The 23107-nt window shown below is 40.8% G+C and overlaps 1 protein-coding gene across 1 annotated transcript in view; it reads right to left on the reverse strand.

Annotated features, from left to right (window-relative positions):
- Positions 1 to 736: 736 nt before the first annotated feature.
- Positions 737 to 23107, reverse strand: part of NUP93 (nucleoporin 93) — a 77659-nt gene continuing 55288 nt past the window's right edge. The window contains exons 6-21 of the mRNA XM_075715218.1: positions 21876 to 21965; positions 20371 to 20510; positions 18060 to 18192; positions 16880 to 17037; positions 14995 to 15160; positions 14258 to 14351; positions 12962 to 13153; positions 12594 to 12720; positions 12415 to 12487; positions 12039 to 12083; positions 10285 to 10401; positions 9519 to 9637; positions 7392 to 7509; positions 6935 to 7018; positions 6008 to 6136; positions 737 to 847 (exon numbers count right to left, since the gene is read on the reverse strand). Coding sequence (XP_075571333.1) covers positions 737 to 847; positions 6008 to 6136; positions 6935 to 7018; positions 7392 to 7509; positions 9519 to 9637; positions 10285 to 10401; positions 12039 to 12083; positions 12415 to 12487; positions 12594 to 12720; positions 12962 to 13153; positions 14258 to 14351; positions 14995 to 15160; positions 16880 to 17037; positions 18060 to 18192; positions 20371 to 20510; positions 21876 to 21965 — 1896 coding nt within the window. The remainder of the gene's footprint in view (positions 848 to 6007; positions 6137 to 6934; positions 7019 to 7391; positions 7510 to 9518; positions 9638 to 10284; positions 10402 to 12038; positions 12084 to 12414; positions 12488 to 12593; positions 12721 to 12961; positions 13154 to 14257; positions 14352 to 14994; positions 15161 to 16879; positions 17038 to 18059; positions 18193 to 20370; positions 20511 to 21875; positions 21966 to 23107) is intronic.

Here is a 23107-nt window from a genome sequence, read left to right on the forward strand (position 1 = left end):
CACCCATGCCCAATGCATCCGCACTTGGACTTCTCCTGGTGAACTCACTATGGGATCATTTTGAATGCAACCGGCTAAAAACTCACATGTCTATAACAAAAATCTCTCCTACCAAAATATACCTGTTTCCAATCCCAGCTGTTCCTGCAAAAGCGTCAGCAGAGCTCCAGGATTTGCAGAGCTCTGTACATCTGAGACACTGACCCAAGAGTTTAAACTTTAAGTGTAAAGGAATCTCTGCAGCACACAGAGCTCATTTGCACTGCATAAACAGATACGCCACACAAAACAATGTTATGGACTGACAGCAGTGTGTCACCTGTGTGGTGTATCATAAACAGATTTTCAACATTTAACATGCATTCAAAAAACAAAAAACCCTAAAATTCCCAAGCTGTAGGTTTAGCAAGCATTAAATCAAAGTTTTCTTCTCCATTTCCTCTTCTGCTATGAAGTTGCTTGTTCACCTCCCTACTGCAGATCTATAACTTCTTTCTCTGCATAGGCCATTAACTAATTAAGAGCAATTTTCTAAATATAAACCAATTTAAAATAAAATTAATAAAAACATAAAACCACAAAAAACAGTGAAAATGAAAATGTCAAAAACAAATAGAAATCAAAGAAATTTATTTCCATCAACAAAAATACAGAATACAAAACAATACTGGTCCCACCCTCTGAACATACTAAAGACAGGCACAGGTTGCTACAACCCTAAGCGAAAGCTTCTCTGCTAATTCATAAGGACCTCCATTTGAACCAGTCTTGCATTCGTGTCTCCCGATGTTCTGTAAGGGATCATTCCAGCAAACGTTATCAGTGCACGAGCTTGAGATCGAAGTTGCTAAAAACCAGAAAAATAAAGTACAGTTAATTTAGTATCAAAAAACTCACAATGAAAGCCGAGTTAGACATGAGTTAAAACACTTGCCTTTTCAAACAAGCAAATGTAATCTTTATTTCTCAGAGTTGCTCTCTGGATAATGTATCTCTGCATTTGGAAGGAAATCCAATTATTTCCTTTTCCAACCATTAAAAGCATGTCGAGTTACCCTTTTCCTTAAAAAAAATTCCCATTTATTTAAAATTACCCAAGAAAAAACATTTTCAACAATGTGGGGCGTTGCTGTACTGCAGCAATCTTGTAGTTTCTGCATGAAGTGGGCTTTCCCAGGGCAACAGGATTCTTTCCCACCTTGCAAAATATAAAGTTGACCCTGCTGAAATGCAGCATTAACATTCTCAAAGCAGAAGTATTAGAAACAAACCGGTGGTGCCACATGCACCTGGAGGTCTCCAGGATCACCTGCAACATCGACATCCTTAAAGGCTCTTCATTCCATAACACAATGAAAGCAGATGTACCAAATACATTCAGAGACCTTTGACTAAAGTAACCAAAATCCTTCTCACACACCAGAAGGATACGTAACAGCTGAAGGAATTCGGGAGTAATTTGTTTCATTTGTTAAAACTGTTAGTAAATTAAAAGGAAAATAATTCTGAAAACTGGTAGAGGTCAAGAGAATACAGAAAGCCCAAATCTTCATGGAAAACTGTGCAGACTGATTCTTTTGATTGCTCACAGTATTTTCTTCTTAAATATTAAGCATCTCTAAATTACTGCACTAGAAGATCCCACTGTTCAAATCTTCCTTTAATCTACTGACTGCAGGGAAAGCTGAAGCAGCTTTGGTTGCTGTGGGCATGCGGATGGTAAATCTGACAGCAGGAAGTTACAAACTGAGAAGTGACTGAAGCCCGTTACATGGCTGGAACAGATACAAACACCATCCCTGATGCCCATCTGGGCAATTCTACCCCTTTTTCAGGGCGATGGTAAACCAGTCAGTTATTCAATGGCAACAGAGGAGTTTTGGAAGCTGATAATGGAAAAGCTGGGATGCTCATCTGTTTGTTTCAAGACACTGACTAAATGCTACAGCTTCAGCTGCACAAAAAACCTTCAACTTTACACATGGGGCAGGAAAGTAAGGTTTTTTTAGCACTCAGATCACAGCCATTTAATTTTCTGTTTCCATTATGCTGTCTGAAGCCGTGACTGTCTACAAAGCCCAGTGGCCTGGCTGAAATACAGAGCAGAGTTCCCATCTTGCACTGTATTCCTATCTGGCCAACAATGAATGGACTACCTGGAGCTGCAAATGGCACAGCCAGCAATGCAGTGGAAGGCACTCCTCCCTTCCATAAGCACCGCAGCTGAGGAATGCTAGAAGGCAGTGCAGCACACCAGCAGGCCTCTGGAGTAAGCAGCAAAACTGAGACTGACCCAATTGCTAAAAGCTCCCAGGACAATTTCCCTAGCTGTAACTTACCACCTAGTTAACACCAATGTATTTGCTACTTCACAAGGTGGCCTGAAAATTAATTGCTCAGTTCCAATCACAGTCAACACTTCTACTCTGCTTCCAAATCTGTTACATGGCACAGTCGTGTAATTATGTCTGACCTGCTACTTTTTAGTGGAGGTCAAAATGGGTGGGGTAGGTGAAAAAAAAAGCATGTCAAGGCATCTGACTCCTTGGAATTTTAATATTAAGAAGCAAAAACTCACTGTGACTAAGAAAGACTTAGGAGCAGTGCAAGTTACTGTTCCCTTTACCTTTTCAGTAGCAATGATACTAGAGCTGGTCTATTTTTAAAAATCAAAACAGGATAGGTTGCAATACTTCAGGAAGAACAAACAGAGGTTTGCAGAGGTTAAGAGCGGCCTGGAGGTCTAGATGTTCTATTGGCTGTAATTACTTAATGAATGTTAGATTCACTTGCGATTTAAAATAAGACCACAAATAAAAAAAAAGAATTCCTTTCCTTTCATGACCTAATTTTGCCGCCGAGATAATGTCCTTGGGCTGCTCCAGAGAGTTCGCCACCCTGGATCAGGGCGGGGAGCAATATGACATTGCTGTCATGCACTCACAGCATCTGGGTCAAGGGTGTCGCTGCAGCCATCGTTTCTGGCACTGCAGTCCAGGCTTGCTACAATCTCTGCCTGAAGTCTGACAAAATGGATCAGGCCAAGTGGGACAGGACTTTGCTCCCTCATTCCCAAAACTAATTAATATATATACATTAAAAAAAAAAAAAAAAAAAAGACTCAAAACACAGCTTAGGTAATTTCATTCTGAAATAAACAAAATGCATAAGACACCAGCTCTGACTCCAAACCTGATCATTTCTAAATAAAGCCCATTTCATCTCCAAAGTGGGACAGGAGATGTTCTAGCAGAGAGCATTACTGGGTTCAGGGGGCTCCAGAGGTACTATTCCTCTCCATCCTGCCCTTGCTGGCGGGTCCACACTGCTCCTGCCAAAGCCGCTCTACTCCCTACCCATTACAGCAGGATCCCGCTCAGGGCAGTCAGCAGACCAGTGCTTGGAACCAGAGGGCAAATTCAAGAGCCGTGTGTTCCTACTCTGGGGGACTCTGTTCCCGGCTAGTGCAATAAGCCTCAGACTTACAAACAGCTACTATCTTGTGTTTTCAAATCCATCCGATGAACAGAGTGATTTGAATCTGTCTGCTCTGATGGATCTAGAGAAAACCCAGGGATTTCAAAGACCTATTTCAAGGAAGGGTCATTTTTCACTTGCACTGTCTACTGGGCAATGCACTGAGATTGTTAAAGCTTCTGGAAGAGCCCAGTTTTCCCTAAAATTTGCTTCCCCATGGAAAAAGGAAAAGCTGCCTTTCTCCCAGGGAAGTTCAGAAGAAAAATTCTTGCCAAGCATAGCCTACAGAAGCTCATATCTGCTGCCTCTGATCAGATGAACGGGGAGATTTTGCTGAAGAAACACCCCACTTCTCACATTTGAAATGTCCTCATTTCTTCCCACCACTAAAATGCCCCAAGTTGCTTTCCAGACAGGGAAACCGAAGTGATCTAGATTCCCTGCTCCTGCAGCCTTGGAGAAAATACTTCAGGGTAAGAAAAAAGGGGAACACAGGCTAAAACTATTATTACCCTACCTTCCATGTGCCCATGCCTGGTATTTTTCTGTGCATGCAAATCTTTAGGCAGCTGGGAGCTACTAGGTTTTTTCTCTCTAGCTAATCCTACATTAGCAGATTATTGCTCCCTTCTGACATTACAGTCACATAGTTATTCTCTTGTCACCTCCCTGACTGCAGACAGCAGGCATTTGCCCACTCTGAGGGTTAAGCACAGCTTTTATTGCACACGGCAGCCAGAGATCCATGACTCAAAAACAGTGTCTCCAACACCACTGATACCCTGCTGCCATGAGATCCCACCACAAGGCCAGAAGCTTGATTAACAAAATTTGAAGCTCGAAAAAAGAAAACTTTCAAGGGTTTTTAGCAAGGTACATCATCAGCTGATCTCCACAACGGTAACAGCACGAGAGTACAGAGGATGTTTATGAAGCACGCTCACACTGAGCGTGCTGGTTAACAGGCATGCTGTTGATAGGATACGATGTCATGGTGGCTTCCTTCTACACAAACTCCTGCCAGCAAAGCTGCTGATCCCATCATCAATCACCCCAACAATCTCTGGTAGGCCACAGTCATGGTATTCATACTGAGATGACACCTGACAGCATTACACCCCTATGGAGATGGTAAATGCTTCTGCGTAAGGCACAAGACTGAAATCACAAAACCAAAATAAACAGCTCACTTGGAAAGCAAGGAGCTAAGGCTGTTTGCTCAGTGGCAACCTTATGAACACACGGAGCAGGTAACAGATTGTGTTAGCCTGGGACTTCACATGTGCAGAATTTAAGGTGGGAGAAGCCCAAGCAGCATGCATACTTCTCCAATGTTGCTGATCTGGAGTACAAGCACAGCTGCAAGGCAGGATCCTCTAGCTCACATACAGACTGCACTCCAGAGACAAAAGCTGTATCATTACTTGAGCTTTACATCTTCTGATATGATTTAGAAAAGGGAAGACTTTTACCAATATTGCAATTTACAGGTCAAAGGCGCTTTTGCAGATGACTAAAGCCTGGAATAAAGCTGGCTGTGGCCCAAGTTGGTTTTCATTCTCAAAAGGAGTTGATATTTATTTCCTAATCTGTAAGACAGGATGAGTCTTTGGCCTTGGTTTTCAAGTGCCTGTGGCAGCTTTAAGAGCTACAAGCCCAAACATGATGACAGCTAAGCTGAGAACCCTCCTGCTCAATGCAGCATGTTGACAGGCAAGTGCCCACAAATATGGCTGTGCCCTTTAAGTGGCGCCTATTTTGAGGCTTGCTGAAGGCATAGGCTCCTGTCAGTGGATGGGGGAAATGCTTCAGCACCTACTCTAGCAGTGAAGTCAAACCCACCATTGTCAGCCATTTAAACCAGGCAGCCAGACCAAGCACCACCACACCTGGAAGCTGCCCCATTCTGCTGCAGAGGCAGCAGAACACCACTGGCAAACTGCTACAGCCATTCACCAACTGAATGTACTTGAGCATCTGGGTGTATTGCCCAAGACACTTTGAAAATCTCCATGTCCGTGTCACTACAGAAGCAAGCCAAGGAGAGGACTCAAGGAAGGCCTTTCCACCAGAAATGACTTTTACACGAACAGGGCACTAACTCAAATGAAAGGAGTGGAAATCAGGCTCTTGAAAAACAACAGCTCAGTTGTCAAGGCAGCAACACCAACCATCCTGGAGACACTGCAGCGTCCACATGTGCTAACTATTTAAGATCCCACCAAGAAGCAAACTGAACACTTGACTTGTTTTCCTCTTGCTAGGAGGTAGATATATAGTGTAATATATCTTAGTTAGCTCAATGCCGTTTAGACCAAAATCCTTTCTTTACACAAAGATGAAGTTATGAGAGACTAGCCTCAAGACTCTAAGTAACAGAGCAAGCTGAGTAGTCTAAGACTAAGTAACTAAGCAAGTCAAAAGCGAAGACCATTAGAGATTCAGTTATTTGAAGTCCAATCCCTTGAAATCAGGGGAGAAAAAAAAAGAAGTAGGAAATCTTGTCAGACAGCAAGGATTACAATCTTACCGAATCTCTGTCTTCCATTACCCTCTGGGGTCTGGCAGGAGTGGCTGGGCTTGTGCCTTTCATCCTCTTATATTGGGTGAATAAAATATTCATGGTTGCAAGCAGGACCTCAGATAAATTGTGCCTGATCTACACAAGGAGGGGAAAAAAAAAAAAGACATACTGCAATGAAGAGCAGGTTGACAGAATCATTACTCTTGTTATATGACCTCAGAAAATGAAGCAATGATAACTATGGTTGATATTTCCATGAGTAAGTATCAACAGTCATATATTAAATGGCTACCCCTGCTGTGACTGCACCACTTGGCAAAAAAGTTACCCGGAGTTTTGAGACAGACATGCATAATGGCTGCACCTTCATGTTTGATAGCAACAGTTCAGATAAAACCCAAAGCGCCTGAATACAGAAAAATCCAAAGCACCCAAATACACACAAACACTGTCTAAAAGAGAAGTGTAACCCTCCAGTTAAAACAGTTCAAGAGCAATAATAGCCTTCCATTATGCTTCATATGTTTCATCTGCTAATACCCAAATACATGAGTTCCTCTAATTTGGAGGGAAGGAAACAAAAGACCCTATAAATGCTTGATGATCATTAAAAGCATGGAAGAACTAAGTCAGCAGTGCAGTTCAAAGTTTTCAATATTCTGAATTCTTCAATCAAACTCAGTAAGTTCAGAGAGATTCAGATCTGCAGATGTATTCTGCAAAATGGAGACAGGATTTCTGGGTAGGGAATTCTAGTGCTCCAAAGAGCAGTAAGGAGAAAAAGTTGCAAACCAAGAGTCTACTTGTACGAATGCAAAATAATTCCATCCTATTTCTCCATTCAAGAATAAGAATGATGAGGTGACAAGGTTTTAAGACCCTTTTAACAAAGTAAAAGGCTTTTGCAAGCTAAAACCAAGAGACATTACTTACTTCATCGCTGAAATTCCGGAAGGCAGCAACTCTCTCCTCTACACAATCTTGGCTAAGAGGTACAAGCTTTAGGCGTTCAATAATCTTCAAAAAGAAAAGCAGGAATCAGGGTAGATAATCAACATTCTATGTACCATATACTAATAAAGTATGTTTCTGAAGTGTTAATGAAATGCTCCTGATTACATTCAAGAGAAATAGTTTCCTTGTTGTTTATTGTTTTATCTCCTCACTTTGTTGAGTAGCAGATATATTTTTATCAATGTCTACAAAATAGCTCCAGGAAGATCTTCGTGATTATCAAACAACAGGGAAGAAACACATTTTTAAATTCCTATAGAAGCACCTTCTAACCCATTAAATATAATTTTTTATTTTAAGTGATGTTATTTGCGACATTCTGGGCTTTCAAGGGCATTAGGAAGGCTGCACTTCAAACAGAACTCTTGAAACTTACATCAAAGGCCCTGTCAATGTGACCAGCGTGATATTCATCAAAAAACGTGATTAAGTCTAGCAGAAGGTAGAACGTGGAGTCAACGGATTTCTTTGCACTTATCCCCTGAGCTTTGTACCTGAAAGAAATTGTTTTACAATTTTATTGTGCAGAATAGCAACCATTTATAAATGTGCTCTTGCAATTCTTGGAAGTGGAGACATCAAGCACAAGGACAGAAGGCATCTAACAAAGAACAGCTTTAATTTTCCTTAACCAGGAGGCAGAATTTTCACACATTGTGGCTTTTTAAAAATACTTTTATTCACGTCTAGTTTTCCATCAAATCCAGCATTTGTTTCCTTTTAAATGTTTATACTTCCTATATTCACAGGGAAAACAGTGACAGGAACCAGAGACCTGCAAGGCAAGCACTGTACAAGCATAGTTAACACGCTGTTTTACAGTGCACAATTCTCCAGCACAACTGCCTGCTTCAGGCAAGAAATGAAGACTTAAAAATGGATTAGATGCTTCTGCATGCTCTCTCTAGCTACACTTGCTAGGAGACAAATGGGAGGGCTGTCTGCTCTCACTCCTAACAGCACAAGGTCAGAAAGGAGCTCCTTCCTCAAGATAATGGTGGTCAGGTGCGTGGTACATGCCATGCACTGTGCTGCTGCAGAAGAGGAAGCCAGAGAGCCTCTTGGCCTTTTCTGTCAGGTTTCTCCCCCGTTCCAAAAACACTACAAGAATGCACAGGAGGAAAGCTGCATTGCTACAGTACTGTCTGCAGTACGGTACATGAAGAACAGCCCTGTATTACATTTAATCAGCAAGAAGATGAGCTAATCAGAACTGTTCTGGCTTTGCAATCATGAAGGTTTGCAGCTGTAAAGCAGCATTATTGAACCGTAATATTTAGTGCTCTCACACAGATCAAAGCAAGTAGCAAAACAAAGCCCATTATGGCCTTTGCTGAAGCTTAAACTCAAGCCATAGGTTTAATTCTCCTTAATGTCTGCTACCAAATGGGTCTCTCACTAAGTCAATACGGCACCAATTTTCACTCAGTCTGCAGCCTGACTAAATGAAGGAAAGAAAGGCTGACTGAAGGAGTGACTGGCAAATGCCACTTGTCAAAATAAGAAAGGCAAAGGCCTCTGACTGAAATCAATACTTTTCTGCATTTGCCTTCCCAATTTCAAAGTGCCAGCAAGTGTGCTTGGTTTATTTTTATTCTCTCCCCACCAGAATGGTTGAGGAAAAGCAGTAAGACATTTCTCACAGGTACCCACATTTTGCTCTAGTAAGATACAGGAATTGTCCTTGGTAGTCGCTGTGACAAGATGCACCAAACGAAGATGATTTAAAAAAATCCCAAAGCTATTTTGCAATTACAACCTTTCAGAAGCAGGTTATTCCTAACTTCTAGCTACTAATGAATCTTGAGCACTGATGTCTCTCAAACATGCATCCTAATTAGCACCTGACACTGCAGGTGACATTCCTTTTGGTCACTTCCATCTCTCTCTCTTTTCTAAACACCACATGGCACTTTCCTGAAGTAACAGGCTGTGGAAATGAGGTCCACTGGTGACATTAGCCATATACAGACCTCAGCTTAAGTGTTCCCTTTTTAGCTTTCATTAAAGCAGCAGTGAACTAAAGTTTTCAGACAGCTACTGAACTCACCGCTCTGCTGTTACAACTCAGAATTACTGGTTTTGTAGCTCTCTCAATACTGTTTCAAACAAGTGAATTGCGTGCAATGATTCTGCAACTGTTATATTTTGCTTTAAAAATAACCTAAAATATACAAGTAATTATATTCATTGCTCCTTAATAGACACTGTCTCCAGTTGGTAATCCTGCAATTCCCTTTTCCTGCTTAACCTACAGATAAAGCTTCTTGCCAAATTTACCTGACCTGCCCCTGAAAACTATGTTTCTGGTTTCAGTACTGCAAGCCATCATGAGCAGGACAGGGTAAATTCTGGCCTCTTCTTTGTCCTCCTGAATACATTGCTGTGGATGCCACAGTCCAGCCAGGAGAAACAAGAGTCAAGAACTTTGTTTCCACTGAACTGACGGTCCCAGGTCAGGTACAGGTGAATCACCCAATCCAATCCTGCCCCCTTGTCTTACCTCTCGGCAATGGAATGGGCCATGTTCTTCAACCGCTCTTTGTTCGACTGGGGAGTGCCGATCTGGGGAACGACAGGACTGAGGAGCTTGTTCATCAGTTCTAAAACTTTGTCAGGGTTCTGTTGGTATTAAAGTTACAGACAGATAAAAGGAGCATGATGGGACTTAGTGTTTTAATCTCATTGAAAAAGCGGAAAGGTCTCATGTAGTGGTGCCTAGTGTAAGCTCAGAGATGCTTCCCTCCCATAAAGAGTCAAGATCATATTAGCTATGAGCAACATAATGCTGCTGGCTTATGTGAAAAAGTATTTTCCCCTAATTCTCCTCTAAAACAGTGGCTACGGTTGTATCCACTTTTATTTCAAATATATTTCAAAAGGAAACAACAGTACTCACTATAAAGCCCAACTATTTTAGACTTCAATTCAACATCTATGAAATTGGAAGAGCACGCTCCAGGTAAATAACTTCACTAGCCAGAATAACATCACACATGGGGCAACCTCTTCAAAAGACCACATTGATCAAGAACCAGGATGTCTTAAATCAGAACGGGTTGGAGCACAATCCATCTGGGTTTGCTCACTGAAACCCTGCTCCATGCAGCCAGAGGCTCTGCTTTAACAGCAACAGAAACAATCTGCTTGAATAATGGCAATTCAATCTCCGAGATGAAGTTTAATCTCCTAATCACAGGGAGAATGATTGGGAAAAAAACCCCAGTGAACCAGGTACATATTTAAGGCAGCACATAGAAGATACTTACCTTCGCAAGGTCATAAAGTTTTGCAGCTTCTTCAAACAATCCTTTATTTTCTGCTGCAGAAGCCACTTTGTTAATAATGGGTTTTGTGTCACTTGTAAACTTGTCTATCACTCCAGGCTAAAGAGGTGAGAAAAACAAAAGGAGAGAAGAGAAATCAGAATGCTTAAAAACTCCTCAGTATTCTGTCAAGACAATGAATTTTTTACATGTTGGATTATGATTAGACTGGCCTATACATTTCCATGGGAACATGCAAAAGGGACATGTTAAAAATAGAAAGAGCTCTTGTGAGAGAGGCTTTCTCCAAAACGGAGTCAGCACCAAGACATCTGCAGTTTCTAATTCATTCAAAATGACCCAGATAACAGGTCAAATTCTAAATTATTTTAATTGCTGATGAGACATTACAGAGGAGAAGAAAACACAAAAGACTTCAGCATATAACGTGCCAGGGTCTCCAGGGATGCTGTTTGTGTCTAATGGCATGACAGGCTGCAAGCAAAATCTTACACAGATAAATGAAAGGGGGATAAGAATTTTTAAAAGAAACAATAAACACAGGTAGAATAAAAGAGAGGAAAGAGTCAAGGATATCTGGAAAGGATTTTACTCTAGTTGAGGATGTAAAAATAAGAACATACCATCTAGAAGAATTTATTTTAAAATTAAGATTGCTGGTTTCATACCAAAGAAACACCAGAATACAGTTACATTTAAAAGGAATTGAGTAAAGTCAAGAAAACAGGATTCACCACTAGTGGTATAATCTAAAAACTATCTATCTTACAAAGAACTGTAAAGAGAAAAAATATTTGTGAAGATTACTGAGTTACCTTGCTCTTGTGTGTGTGCAATCTCACTGCTTTTAAACTGTCAGAACAAAAGCATCTTAAAAAAAAATCCTGCCAGAAATAACTTTTTTCCTTTTTTTGACAGTAGCAATGATTGCAGCATGAGCCCTAATCTTAAAATTAAGATTTAAACAACTCTGGAGTCTGCTTTACACAGAACACTTCCAGAGTTCCTGCAGTGAACAGAAACACTTCATTGATTATCTAAAATTTTAATCATTTGCATGCACTCTCCTCTTCTCAGGTGAAACCTTAAGGTTTCCTTTATCTTCTGACTGTGTAAGCTTACATTTTACTTTGAGATTACTGCTTTTACAGCAGAAGTAAGATCCATCACAACTGAAAATGGCTGATCTTAGATCCAATACTTACCCTTATATATATACAGGACAGATCAGTTGTGGCTATGCCTGTGGTCTGTTCGCCCTTGCTCCCTTAATTGCAAGAATTTTTAATGGACTGCAATACACTTCTCTGAGGTGAATGAGGATAATATCATATAGATAGTTTTCACACGCACACCTCAGTTAACAGAACAATCTCACACCCACTTACAAGCAAGCCATTTTTACTAACTGCTTTTTACTAATGTGCATTAAATTCCATTTCCTACTGTAGAGATGTAATTACCTCGCTAAGTTACCTGATGCCATTTGTTTCTTTAGTTACATTGGCTGTCTACAGGGACGTAGTTTGCCCTGTAGTTCCTGACCTGCCTTCTGTTAGGGCAGGTCATAGATCCTGTAAAAGGATCTCATACTTGGAGAACATGTATGTATTCAAACACAGTAATAATTTGGCTAGTGAAAAATAAAGAAAAGCAAGATAGCCTCATGACTACTTTGGAAATCACACATAGTTTGTACTTTTTATGTAAAATATAAACATAAATTTTCAACTCACCTTCCTACTACCATCGTTTTCCAGCTTTCCAAGAATCATATCAAACTATATCCACACAGATGTAAAGTAAGAAAAAAAGGAAACAAAAGGAGACATGAATTGCACATATTTCACAACATATTTACTAAGTACAAAGATGCAGTCATGGATGAATGAAAAACAGTGATTGATACCAAAATTATTTGTATATAATCAACAGGCAAAAAGATGTGCTTAAATATCTTAAACATATGGTCATTGTGAGTTCTTCTGTCATATATGTCTGCATCAGGCAGAAAAAATAAACAACTGTTTAAGACTGTCCTGCCTAATAAAGATTTCAATGAAGAAATTAATTTCAGTTTAAGTGAGGAAGGCAAAACATGGCCAAACATACCTCTCTGCTTTCAATTACTAGTTCACTAACGCAACGCAAGAACATATTCTCTCCTTGGCTGTCCTTCTCATTCCTACAAAAGAAAGGGAAGGAAGAAGGTACTCCTGTTTCTCAGGACTTCCCAGATAATGAAGCAGTAATGTCTAGGAGAAAATCTAGAGACATAAATTAGCTCCTACCTGAGAAAGTAAAAATACTGCAGAGCTTCCCTTGGATCTGTTGATTCAAATTTACGGGTGTAAAGCATCAAAAGCCGCACAAAATTCAGACGCCTGACACCAGGAGGGTCACCAGCTTCATGGCTTACTGCAATATCAGAAACAACACTATCAGAGAGTCTAATGCCAGGAAATGCTGCTCTGATCTTCACCTCAAACTAGTCAGAGCCATGATCCAGAGCTCTAATGCAATTAAACCAATTAATTTTTAGGAGACTATTTGATAAATGCTGCTTATTTGATCAATTACATAGACCTGCAGTGTCTACAGGGTACTCTAAGGGCTCAGAAAATATCCCTTTATTGTAAAGTAAATGTGCAGGACTTACATAGCTGTGCACTCTGCCCAGAAGATTTCAGGAGCAGTTTTAACTCAAACAGGACCAATGCAACATGAACAGCATGACAACGCAAGCGCTCTGTCCGGAAGAGAAAAGCAATTGCAGCTTCGAACTGTGCTGTCAAGAACAACACTTGGAAGTAGAGGAAAGGCTGCTGGCTCACTGCAAAATGTGATTCACCTGAAAAAAACAAAACCAAAACAAAACCAACACAACACACACATAGAGTGTAAGTGAAAATGACTTAATGAAATGTCATTATGAAAATGACAGGATGCTTCCTGTCAGTGCATCACTATTGCTTATTCAGCACCAACAGAAATAAACACAGTAGACAAAACTGAATACCTGATCACACTTCAGTGGCTTATCTATAACGGTTCCACTGCAAATATATCACAAAAGACCACAGCATGAAGGCATATTCGGGAAGGGAAAGAGAATAAACAGTTACTCAAAAACATTCCCTTGTTCTTTTCAGACAGCAAACCATCAACTGCAATAGACTGCAATAGATTCTCCAATGGCCACAACTTTTTGTCTTCGTTTATACTTATGCCAAGCAGCACAAATACTGTTAAAAACGTAGATTTTCCTACTCAGTGACACCAATGGTAGCTTATTGTATTTCTTTTCCACACATTTTTATCTGGGTGTGAGTGATGCTACAAACTAGAAGGCTGTGGAGAATCAAATTCTGTATGGTTTGGATAGTCCAAGTGACCTACTTTTGATTGACTGGAAGATCATTACAGGAAAAGGTACTCTCTTTGGCTGTGGACGTTCCTAAAACTTTCTGAAGTGGAAGGAGCTGTGATTTGGGTCCCCAGAAAGTTACTTGTAATAGTAATTTAAGGAAAACAATGAACAATGGATGCACACAGAGAAAAGCCTTGGAAATATATGCCTACATTAGGTAATGATTGCTTTTCTGTTCTGTATTCCAAAAGTTGGAGTTTTGCTGAAAGACCTTAGCATATTTATGGTGAGAGAAAGCAATCCATAATTCAGTATGGATAAAGCACAAATAGCAGCAGTGTTGTTCACAGATGAATACTCACCCTCTGGATTGCTGGGAACACACAGGACTCATTCATCATGTCTTATTGAAATCTGCCATTACTCTAGAGAGGCAGGCTGTCCATGGACACCCTAAAGATGCCTGTCAGTAGTGGAGAGCTATAGGGTTTTACATGGAGTCTGAAGTTTGTGTAATAAAAACTGGAAAGTATCCTAAGCGGAAAAGTAGAGCCCCAAGTAACACATCTCTCTGTGGTTTCTTACCATAGTCTTCTAGCAGCTGCTTCTGGAACTGTGATAAAGTTAGTCGGTCTTGTGGAGAACTTGCACCATTGTCATCAAAACACACTTGGTTCAGCTAAAAAACACATCCAAAAAAAGAAGCACAGATATTTCAACTTCGCCTTACATAAGGGATGCACTCAGAAGATACCTGTTCCATCTGAAGCCCCTCCTAAGATTTGACCAAATGACTAGAAACTACTTCTAGTCACAACATCAGGCCCATCCATTGCTGGGAAGCAAAGATCGCTAACATAGCAACAGCAGCAACCCATGCAGATATAACCCAGGGGTCCTTTTGTATCTGTCCATGCCATCAAACTCTGATGCTGCGACTCTGAATACTCACTAAGTAATAATTAAAAGCAACAAGGAAAATTCAAAGGATCCTCACTGCAGCAAGCTAACACTACTTGTAAAAACAGCTGACAATGATCACTGTCAAATGAAGAACATGACAGTTCCAAAGACAAGTGTCCCCAAATTAACACCTGATAGTACAGAGGGTAACACAGCAGCCCTGGGACTCAGGTTCCCAGCCCTTCACTATCTGCAAGGTCAAGTCACATGCATTATATTGATGCAAAACACCAGACCCAGAAGCAGGGAGGTTAGCAGAGCAGTGCAGAAATGCAATACCATTTAGACCTGTTCATAAAAAAAAAAAAAAAAAACCAAAGAAAAAACAACCAACAACAAAACCCCAACACCACACTTACTTTCAGCCAAAGATAATCTTCTGTTTTATCAGCAACTTCACTCTGGTTATCTGTAATGTCACAACGGCCAATAATGCAATAAACAGCCCTTTTGTACGGGTCAGTATTATTTCTCAGAGCTCGTCTGTAATGAAGACGCAGTTTATTTTCTGTGGCAGGAGACAGTCTAAGGAAAAAAAATATTATATCAGGAAACCTGGATATAAATCAATGTATATAGATGCATATTCACAGCAAAGGTGTAATGACAGTAAGCACTGGCTGGTATTTCTTGCACTTTCTATTTACATCTGTAGGTAAAAATTTTGCACACAAATTTAAATACATAATTATAAGTTATGGAGGATCATCTTCAAATACCCATTGTGGGGGGTGTGGTGTGTGGAAATTAGATGTCAGTCTCTTTAGGGGTGCATTAATATTGTGGTAGATGAGCTATTTTTCCTCTGACTCTGCTATTTCATTATTTCAGAAAAAGAGAGCTCACAAAGTCTTTGGAACTCTTTGGGTTAGCAACTAACAAGTAAGCAGGTCATTGTACCATGAAGACATTTAGGAGAGACACTTGTCTTCATTAAATACTGTCATAATGTTCTTTGTCATTCTGTTTCTTGTACCCTCTTGTAGAGAATTTTACAGAATTGAATCAATAAAGTGTTCTCCTAGACTAAGACATGGTTTGTCAAATCTGTAGGCAGAATACCTTTTCATAGCTGTAATAAAACCAAAATAAATCAATTATACTGTATCTCATTAAAATGTTTGTAATGAAAACAATGACAGTACCTTCACTAACGTTTCTGGAACAATCTTATTATAATGAGCACTCCTAGATATTCTCTACAAACCAGGTTAATTTATAGAACAATAACATGGCATACACTACTTGGTAATGGCACTTTGATCCCCCACCCCCCCACCTCAGTTTGTTGGGTTTTTTTGGTTTTTTGTTTTTTAAGACATGCAAACTGCTATGTTCTTGCTCACATTATCACACATGAAGAGCCCCAATACATTCAATATATTGCAGGATGAGGGCTTCCCACATATGAATGAAATTGTCAAAAGCTGAGGTGGGATATTACAGATTCACATCCTGGCACTGACCTGGGTCCTCCAGTTTCCCCCATTTTCAGCCAGTACCTTAGCACAGTGCCATTCCCCTGAAGGGAACACAGTTACAATGCAATAGCTGACTGTGTGCTTGTTTGAAATTCATTGCAAGTGGAAAGATAAACAAGATAACCTAAAACACCAAAGCAGAGTTCAGAGCACACCTTAAGATGCACTAACTCAACTGCTTGCAACCACATACTCAGTAGTTTGCCCAGTGGCCTCTGTCAAGTGATGGGTATCAAAAACTGGAAAAGTAGAATAAGCACAAGGAAGAGGTAAAAGTAAATGCCTCTAAAGGTCTCCAACAAACACTACTTACTTTTGTTTGTGGCATTCTTATGAAAACAGGTGTAGTAAAAAGCATTCCCCAAAGGAAGTTCAACTAAAATAAGTGATGGGTGAAATAAAAAGACACAGGATTCATGACAGCAGACTAAATCTGATCTATTGTATGCAGTATCCTACTGTTGTTACACAGGGCAGATCCTGTAGTAAAAAAACCAAAGCTACACCACTATATTATTTTTGAAATGTAAATTTTTGCATATTTTCGAACAACTCTTTCTCTATGGAGATTTATAGACTGCAAAGCCACAAATTGAAATATGCAAGTTTCTTACATGTAATTTAGGTAGGTAATATAAACAGCAGGCAGCCATCACCACCAGAAGATACCTGAGCTTCTTATATTTCTACCAAGCCACTGATTATTTCACTACTCCACAGCAACTCCCACCCCTCACAAAGATCTTTCCTAGTTCCCGATTACCTTTTATCTTTACTGTGCATGTACTCCTGGAACCAGGTTTTAAACTCTCCCAGCTGGTGCTGTGCCCGTTTCACCACATGCATGGCTGCAGTCAAATCTCCACAGCGCATGCAGTAGTAAATCAGTGCCCAGACAGGATGGCCTTCCACCTCACCATCCTGAAAATAAAGTAAGAAATAATCTATTTTTTTTAAAAAGCAGCATATTTGAATTCTTTTCCTTTATCATTTGCCTCATTCATTATTTCTGCCCTTACACCCACACACTGATTTTGGTAAAAAATTCTGTTTTTGTTACAGAAGCCAGAGGTCATGAGTTTTAGGTCCTGTGAAAGCTGTGCACACCCTAGCAACAAAGGATGGGACTGTCTTCTGCTTGCCCAGATTTCAGTTCTGAGAATCCCAGAACTAGCATATGGGTATCCTCCCCACCCAGGAGGTGGATTTGGATTAGACCACTGAGGTATTAGAAACATTTGTACTGAAAAAGAAAGATACCAAACTAATTGTGGATCTCGGGTAAGCAGGTAAAAAAAGGACAGCTAGACTGAGCTATGTGTCTCCAATGTTATAATTATATAATTATAATTAGCTTTAATTTTTTGACCCAGCCTGCCTGTTTATCTGATAATTTTGTGGGTGCACAGCTATGCACTTTCCACTATGTGCCAGTGAGCAGGATTTTATTCAGATTCCTAAATAAAACGTTCAGGCTACAATTCAGATTAATTCATTACATATTTATAGTTATCAACAACTGTTGTCACCATCTTACAATAAGTGCAAAAAAAAGCGAAACAGGGAGATTAAGTTACTGCTTTTGTATCATAACGTATTCTAATACTTGCTTGTTGATCTCTAAAAAGACCACTAGAGGAGATTAAGTTACTGCTTTTGTATCATAACGTATTCTAATACTTGCTCGTTGATCTCGAAAAAGACCACTAGAAGAAATCATAATTTCTAGAATTTAGAACTCAAACTACTGTGCACCACCATGCTTTGGGACTAGCTCTGAACTCAAAGTGATTCTGTCCATCTTCCATGTTCCTGATGAAAAAAAAAAAAGCCTGCTGCCCTAAAAGCAGTTTAAACAATAGAAAAACCCACCAGAGGTTGCACTAGTTTCCTGGCTGCGTGGAGCACTTTCTCAGCTCGGTCGCTGAAAGTGATGGACATACCTGGAGACCAGGGACAGGCGCAGGGAGTTTGATGTTCAAGAAGCTGCGGACTAGTTGGTAGGTCCCTGGGACTCCACCCAGCTGAGCCTGGTGCAAGTTTCCAAAGACTGTCACAAAGGTGTAATTTTTGTAACTGAAAAACAACACAAACAAAACAAACATATGAACAGACTGAACTATATTTGCTACAAAAACATCCACTGCCTTTCAGGTCTAACCAAATTAGCAATTTAAAGCAAATTACCTTAATGTTCAAACATTACCGTTACAACAAAATGAGCCAAAAACTTCTGTCAATATTCAGCAGTCTCAAGAGAAACCATGTTTGGAGTCTGGTGTACTGCTCCAGGTTCAACTCTATTATGAGGTCCATCTCATTAGGTTCTCTCAGTACTAAGTTAAACTCAGTTACGTAACTGGCAAAAAGCCTTGCCATCCTAATGATTTCTCAATCCTGTCATAACATCTCAATCCTAAGAACAGGTAAACACCACAGATATGTTTGTGTCTCCCCCCTGCATTATGGACAAATACAAATTTGAGGGACACAGACTTACCAGAAGGGAATCACAGAGAAAAAGGAAATTTAGAGAAAAACAACTGGTAAAGGCAGCTTTGAGAATGCCTTCTAAAATAACCATCAAAGCCTTTAATCAAGGCAAGTCAATTTAACAAATATTCATGTTTAGAAGCAGGAGTCTCGAAAGTCTGTACACTGAAGGAAAACCTATATAAGCAGCAGCAATAAATGACATGAAGTTCTTTTTTTCTCTGCAGCACAATAGACTTGTGCACCACCAGACTATAAAACTGAAAGGCTATGCTAAGCATAAGCAACCATCAGTGTATCTTGATATTACAGCTGAGTTAAGCACATGCTCCTCCAGGCTTAAGATGACAGTTGCTCCAAAGCAACTAATGCAAGAACAGCTGTGAGCAGCACTACATCTCCTCCTCATACGTACAAGGGGCTGGTGAGGCATGGAAACACCCCAGTATTAGCCAATTCCTGCTAGGAAAGAAAAGCTACAAAGCAAAGCACGCTTCTTCGGGTGGTGGGTTTTTTGTTTGTTGGGGGGTTTTTTTGGTTGTTTTTTGTTTGTTTTTTTAAATCAGGCCTGAAGGGCCCGATGTCCACAGTTGGGAGGGTTGGGGGGGGGGGCGGGACTATAAGAAACTAATTCCTAATTTCAGTTAGCAGTTAATGGCACTGTGAAAATTTAGCAAGTTGGATATTTGGCAAATCAGGTTAAGAGTCACTGGACTGGCTCATCACACACTGCTGAGACCGAAGAACTGGAAACAGAAGATTCCTTACGATGTGTCAGTTCATCTGTGCACAGGCAGGCATGCCGCCACCATCCCTGGGTGACAACAAGTGCTGATGAGGTGTGGCAACCAACTCTCAGGGGCCAAGAAGAAGCTGTGCCAGTAGGCAAAAACATCTCTTCCCAGCGTGCTGTATCAGAGCATAGCACTTTCCGTGCTCAGATGGCAGATCTGTATCCGTAACAAATGCCCACGCACTACACTGCAGCTATTGTTTGCTTTCCACTGCTGAACTAGCCTGCTGGCATTACATCGGCAGCTACTAGATAAGAGACACTGCAATATCCACATGTGCAGTGAATAGGTAATACAGCCATCCAGGGATTCAGCTTTGGGCTTTCTCTCTACTACAACCATTCTGTCTGCTCCATAGCCTCCAATTCTCCAAGCATTTTCTTGGTCAAGGAGCTTAGGCCCTCATGATACTTGCTGATACAGACAGTAAGCCACTTTCCAGAGTCTGAAAATCATTGCCAGATGTCTCAGCATCAGCCTCCTCAAATTTTACAAAAACCTTTCGGTGTAGAAATGGCATGATCAGAACCTGATTTGTTGCACCAGATTTGTCCCCACTGCTGTCCCCACTTCCTCCCAGCACTAGCTCCTGACAGTGATCAGCAATCAGAAAGGGAACATAGAAAAGGGGAATTTTTTTGCAGAGGGGAAATAGATCTCTTTCCACAAGTGAAACATCTTCACTTATCACTATGACAGATATAGAATATTTAAAGGCAACACAGAAGAAAGAATTAAAAGTCTTTGCGTCTTCTAAACAACCTCCCCATGGATTCAAGGCCTTTTTAACTAAAACAGTTTTATACTCAAGTGGCTGCTCTAAGCCCTGCAGAACAGAAAAGACAGGCAACAGACACAACAGCAGCAAGAGGCAGCTGACTTGTTAATGTGCTTGTGTGCATTACAAAGTAATTCTGGCTTATTATTAGGGAACTCTAAACTGTACTACCCAGAGCATTCACCTTACCTTTGTTCTAGGTAGTGCAGAGCCTGCCTCACGAACTCCATACGCACCTCCATGTTGGTCCGGACTTTCAAGGCATCGCTAGCAGGAACCAGAGTGACATCAGTCATTTGTTTCACCATGGCCCACATCTCAGAGATGTTCTATAAACAAGCCATTCCACACAACAGTGATTAGTACAGAGATGAACAAGCAACACTGTTTTGAGCTACATTGTGTTTTGATGCTTAAGAAAAGCATAGAACACAAGAGTAATGTCAGTTCAGACTTGTAATGGAGATACTGAACGTAGTCATGAAGGTAAGCACCTCCTATTGTGCAGAATTCAAATTTCCCAGGCTTCTCTGCATAATTCTTGCACAAGAACATAGCTATAAATATTGTACCTGCAGTTGTCACCCAGGATCGACAATGACTTCCAAAATTAGGCTGGGTACTTGGTGCTCAGCCTCCTTCCCCATTTCCAGCTTGTACATCCCACTCAATAAATACCACAACAACATCAGCTTTCTATATAAGAAATTGCTCTGGCTGCCACTGGAAAGCTGTGCAATCAGCTGTGATGAGAAGTGTCTAAAGGACACCAATCACTTGGACAAAGACTCAGGTCTGAAAAAAAAAAAAGTTGAAAGCCATCCAGGTCTGCTCATCCATAAGGATGAGATTGTATTAGTATCTACAGGACTAGAGTATCCCTGCTGAAACAGCAAAATACTGAGAAGTAACAGCACTGTTAGCTCCAGCAAGAGCAGGTACTTGATCTCAGTGCTTCAGAACAGCAAGAACATTGAAACTCACCATATTGCCCCTAGCAAAATGAACAGAGCTGTTCAAAGCAAAGATGCATGTCTGTAATTCAAATCTGACTGAAGCATTTGCCCCTCAGTTTCTGAACAGCTTTTTGCTCTCCCCATTTGCAAAGTTTTTTCATGACTTGGCCCTCCTGCAGTATTCTCCTAGCATTTCTCCAACGTGGCCAGGTTTGTGCATTTGTTTTTCAGGGGTGGATCAAGGCAACACAATTAAAGGAGCGGGGCAAAAAAGAAAAGCAGGCAGATCACTGGCTTAAAGTCAATCCTAGGGGCTTTATGCTTTGCTATGGGAGCCTACTTCAGCTCTAGCAGGGTCTGACTGAAGTTCCTTCACCTACAGCTGAATACGTTCAAAAGATATTAGGAGGACACATTTTGAAAACCAAACACAACAGAAGGCATTTAAAATTAAGAGCGATTTTCTTCCTCAACACCTCATCACTCATGATGGGACAGACAGTGAAAGCAGGTTTTTTTCTTCCTCACTGTGTTAAGAAATTTTCACCATGACCAAGTTCATCACTGGTGGGCCCTGCTGTACTAGAGAAGATTCCAGTATTGGCTCTGTGTTTTCTGTGGAGCTGGGCAATTTTTTTTTGGCAATTATCAGTATTTTTCCACCAACGTCAGCAAGGCTGTTAATCACAGCTGAAAACAGATTAAATACATTTCCTTACATTAGCTCACTGGCAGTACCTTATCATCCAGTTCTGCAACAGCAGCACAAAGGTCCACCAGGTTAGGCTGCAGATGTCCATTCACTATCTTCTCATTATAAACATAAATCTGAAACATATTGAAAGTAAGCAAGTTTAAGAATACATATTACTCCCCTTCCCTCTCCCCAGCCACAGCAGCAAAATCTGAACCAGGCTTCAAGAACAGAGTGTCCCCAGCAAGTCCCTTCTGCTTCCCTCCCACATTAGCCGCATCTAATCCAACGCAACAGGAATGAGCATCAGCACCTACTACGCTTCCACAACAGAGCCCCAGGCCTGCCTGAAGGCAGGCAGCAATCCAGCTGTTCAGGGGTTCTGCATGGCAAAGCACTGTGCTGAATGCCCTGTTAGACTAACTGCAGCTAATTGTTAGAGGACACAGATTAAGAATAGACCTGACAACTAGATGGCTGTGATATTCCCCTGCACGGCAGCCTCCCACCTGCTGACATAAAAGAAACAGAATTTTGCTGGTTTGTGGCAGTATTCAGGGAAATATGACACAGGGAAATGAGAACAGAAACATGGCCCTTTAAAACCTGCCTTAAACTTACATACACATGCATACACCCATTTTGATTTATATCTTGGTCTTAATTTAGCTACTTCTGCTATTGTTTATTCTACTCTCAGCCCAAAGACCTTCCAGCTACCTCTGAAAACAATCATTCTCAATACTAAAAAGGCAGTGCCATCATATTTTAAGTCTCTTTTTCTTGCATGCACTATTACTTCAACATGCCCAGCATGCAAACAAGATGCAGAGCTCAGTATTGCACCCAGAATCTAGCATCAGTGAAATTACATATGTGGACCTGACCGTGTTTCTATGAAACAGTTTGAACTAGACACAAAGAACAATTAATCATCTCAGTGTAATTAAAACACATTTCATGTCTGATAAACTGAAAGAGCATGGACTGCCAGATCTCCAGAAGTCCTAACCCCCCCCACTGAAATCCATAGGGGCCCCACATCCAGTGCTGAAACCCAGGTATTTTTTTGCACTCAAGGAGGGTGACATTAAGGACAGCTCAGCCAGGCCAGCTTCTCCAGAGGGCTTGCTGGGAGCACACAGTGGCTGCACCAAGTGCTTGGTGGCAGAAGCCTGGCCACAGATGCCATGTTTCCACAGCACATTGCAAGCAGCCTGCATGCAGCCCGTAAACCTGATGAGAGCCCACCTGCCCACCCACAGGGAAGACACTG

Source organism: Pelecanus crispus, chromosome 8 (assembly GCF_030463565.1).
Source record: "Pelecanus crispus isolate bPelCri1 chromosome 8, bPelCri1.pri, whole genome shotgun sequence".
Taxonomy (NCBI): Eukaryota; Metazoa; Chordata; class Aves; order Pelecaniformes; family Pelecanidae; genus Pelecanus; species Pelecanus crispus.